Source organism: Limulus polyphemus, unplaced genomic scaffold (genome assembly GCF_000517525.1).
Source record: "Limulus polyphemus unplaced genomic scaffold, Limulus_polyphemus-2.1.2 Scaffold108, whole genome shotgun sequence".
Classification (NCBI taxonomy): Eukaryota; Metazoa; Arthropoda; class Merostomata; order Xiphosura; family Limulidae; genus Limulus; species Limulus polyphemus.
In genome coordinates this window covers 100955-103863 of record NW_013665718.1, presented here as the reverse complement: position 1 = coordinate 103863, position 2909 = coordinate 100955, and the positions used below count along the sequence as shown (strand labels likewise).

The window sequence follows — 2909 nt, the reverse complement described above, 5'->3', positions numbered from 1 at the left end:
GGGGCGGGTACCTAGACTAAAATTATTATAAATAATAAAATAATTTTAGTCACCAATGATTCTTACAGAAATTCATTATATCAATACATAGATATTAAATTAAAACTTCTGTGCAGTTAACTTTATATCTTATAAGAAAGGAAATAAAAGGATATCGTTCCAGTATTTAACAATATTATTCGCATTACTCTCAGTGCATATAAAATAAACAGATATTCCATCTGTAACTTTATGAACATGCAACAGATTCTAGAAGTGATTTTCTTGTTAAGAACTTTTCGAAATTACAGAAGTTTGCTCAATTTTATTACTGCGCTGGTTAATATAAAGCAAGACCACTAACGTTACATGATTTTTTTAAACTTCAAAAGCTTTGCTAAGCGTTTTCTTCAATGTGTATTATTTTCCCTTTTCAAAACTGCAGTCTGCTCGTCCAATTAATTTTTGTTAAGCATCACACAAACAGTCTTGCCAAATTTGAAAGCATTTAAAACTTCGGAACAATTGACAAAACAAAGAAATAAAATAAAGTAGTATGAGATAAAACTAGTTTTATGAGAATAAAATAAAGCTTATAGTATTCGTAAATCCAAAAAAAAAACTGATTGTAAATTCCATATTAATGTTAGATTTTAATAAAGACAATAAAAATCATGGCTTGGGTCACAAATACAACTATTACCAGAAGCAAGTAGCGGAATACTTCTATTCTATTCTTGTGAAATTCTTTTATGAACAACTAAAACAGTTTATTAATCTTAGGCCTAAGTGCTACTCGCTAGAAATAGTTAGGCAGCCATAGAAAGACGATGGTATTTGCACAGCCTTTTCAAACTAAAGCATTATCATCTTGATGATTCTACTTGAGTCAAGGCTGCTGCTAACGAGGGATTATTGTGAAGCAGGTAAACTATCACAAGCAGCTGGCTCCACAGTTTTGGGCACAGCCATTGAGAAGACCAGTCAGATATAAAGTTCCTTCCTCCTGTTCGCCCAGAACATAAAAGAGCTTAGTAATAAATTAAAAAAGAAAAGAGATCTTGGAAATCAGACTGTTCAAAATAAAAAGCTGGTATAAACAACCTTTGCCCTTTATAGCAATGCCCTGGGTCCACACAGAGACGTCACAAAATGGCATGGCGACCTCCAAAAGTAGCAAATCTCCGATTTACTATTTACATTATGTATAAAACACTAGGCCACGTTGGGCAGATTTAACTCAGACCATTAACAGAGTTCACTTGACTGCTGGCTAACATCAGAATGTCTCTCTTTTCTTTGGGAAACCTCAGTTCCCGCCCCGCTAATCTTGCAGCTTCCAGCTCACGCTCGGCGCTTCCCAGCTCTCTAGCGATTATCCCAGACGATTCTTGTTCACGAGCAATCCAATCCAAAGCCATCTGAGAGCGCATATCATCATCGAGAGTACGGTGAGAATAATGGGCGACAACTTCTTGGCGAGAACACTGTCGTTCGCGCATTGCTTTTAGACTTCCATTCCAGTGAAGTAGCTGGAAGACGGTCATAAGCTCCTGGAATTCCAACATGGTGCGTCCCTTGTTGGTTTCCAGCATAAACCGGAAGGCTTCGATGCCGCTGTTGGTACTGTCAGGTCCATCAGGGTTACCCTGGGGAAAAAGAGAATAACTTAGTCAAAAACCAGTCTACGACCACAATCGATTTTATCTTAGATGATTGGGTACAACCGAGAACGATCGTAAATCACCATGAAGGATAAAAACCAGTTCATCTGTTGGTTACACTTCATAAATTACTGGGCTCGCTTCTAGTCACCCTGTACTTTCGGACGTGTATGTTAAGCCTAAGGCACCATCCAAAGTAATGTGATTTATATATAACAATAACTACGTCTATTGACAGGCAAGCGATACTGACACTGATATGAAGAATGTAAAACAAGTACTACTTGAAGTTTAAGAAATAAAGCCTACCAATATAATACAAATAACTTGTCACAAAACACCTTTAATGAATATGTAAGATAACCGACATAATTAATTTTTTTTTCATTTTGCTTCTTGTTAAGCACAAACCTGTACAAAAAGCTGGCTGTTATCTGCCCACCGCAGGTATCAAAACCAAATTTTTAGCGTTATAAGCTCACAGATTTACTGTTGAGCCATCGATGGGCCCTCAAAATTAAACATTTAATTTCATATTAATACAATGCTGAAATTTGAAAATTTGAAATTCAATTGTTTTTTTTTTTTTTTTCTATTATGTGCTACATCTCATTTTTTGTTTCTTTGTTATAAAGCACAAAGCTGCACAGTAGTCTAGGTTTACTGTGTACATCGAGCTTATCACTAAATCACGGGGAGGGGGCTACTTTTTGTTTAAGAAAAAAAATAATAAAAAATGAAAGTCCAATAAATAATTTCGAGTAAAATATTAAACTTACTTTTAAAAAAGATAATAAATGACTAGAAAATTAGTTTGTACGTAAAACGTAAAATAATAATTCCATGAGCACAAACGTGCTGCTGATTTTACAGTTTTAAACAGTACAGTGTATCATGTTCTTTGTCGTAATGTTTTGCTATTAAACAATGTAAAATGTAACTTTTTTATATATATAAGTAACAAGCTGAAGTACACGTCCTTTGTCTGGGTTATGAACTTAAAAAAAGTGTGGGGTGGATGCTATGATATATAATGCAAAAATATTAACTTTCACACAATATATTTATAACATAACATTATTACAGTATTCATTATTACCTCACCAAAAGGTTTGTAAAAGCTGTAAGAACTCACTTTGTATGGTATACACTGTGCGATTGTCAGGGTGACTTTGTAGCGACGAAAGTAGTGGCAGTAAGGGTGCTTTCCGTTACTCGCTTTCAACACCCATTGTTAATTTCCTTCCACGCTGTTTCTTAATTTAG

The 2909-nt window shown here is 34.8% G+C and overlaps 1 protein-coding gene across 1 annotated transcript in view; it reads right to left on the bottom strand.

Moving 5' to 3' along the window:
• Window positions 1-62: 62 nt before the first annotated feature.
• LOC106470923 (LIX1-like protein) overlaps window positions 63-2909 on the bottom strand; it is a 74324-nt gene continuing 71477 nt past the window's right edge. Inside the window, exon 4 of the mRNA XM_013931503.2 lies at window positions 63-1628. Within this exon, the coding sequence (XP_013786957.1) occupies window positions 1215-1628 (414 nt within the window). The 3' untranslated portion in view covers window positions 63-1214. The remainder of the gene's footprint in view (window positions 1629-2909) is intronic.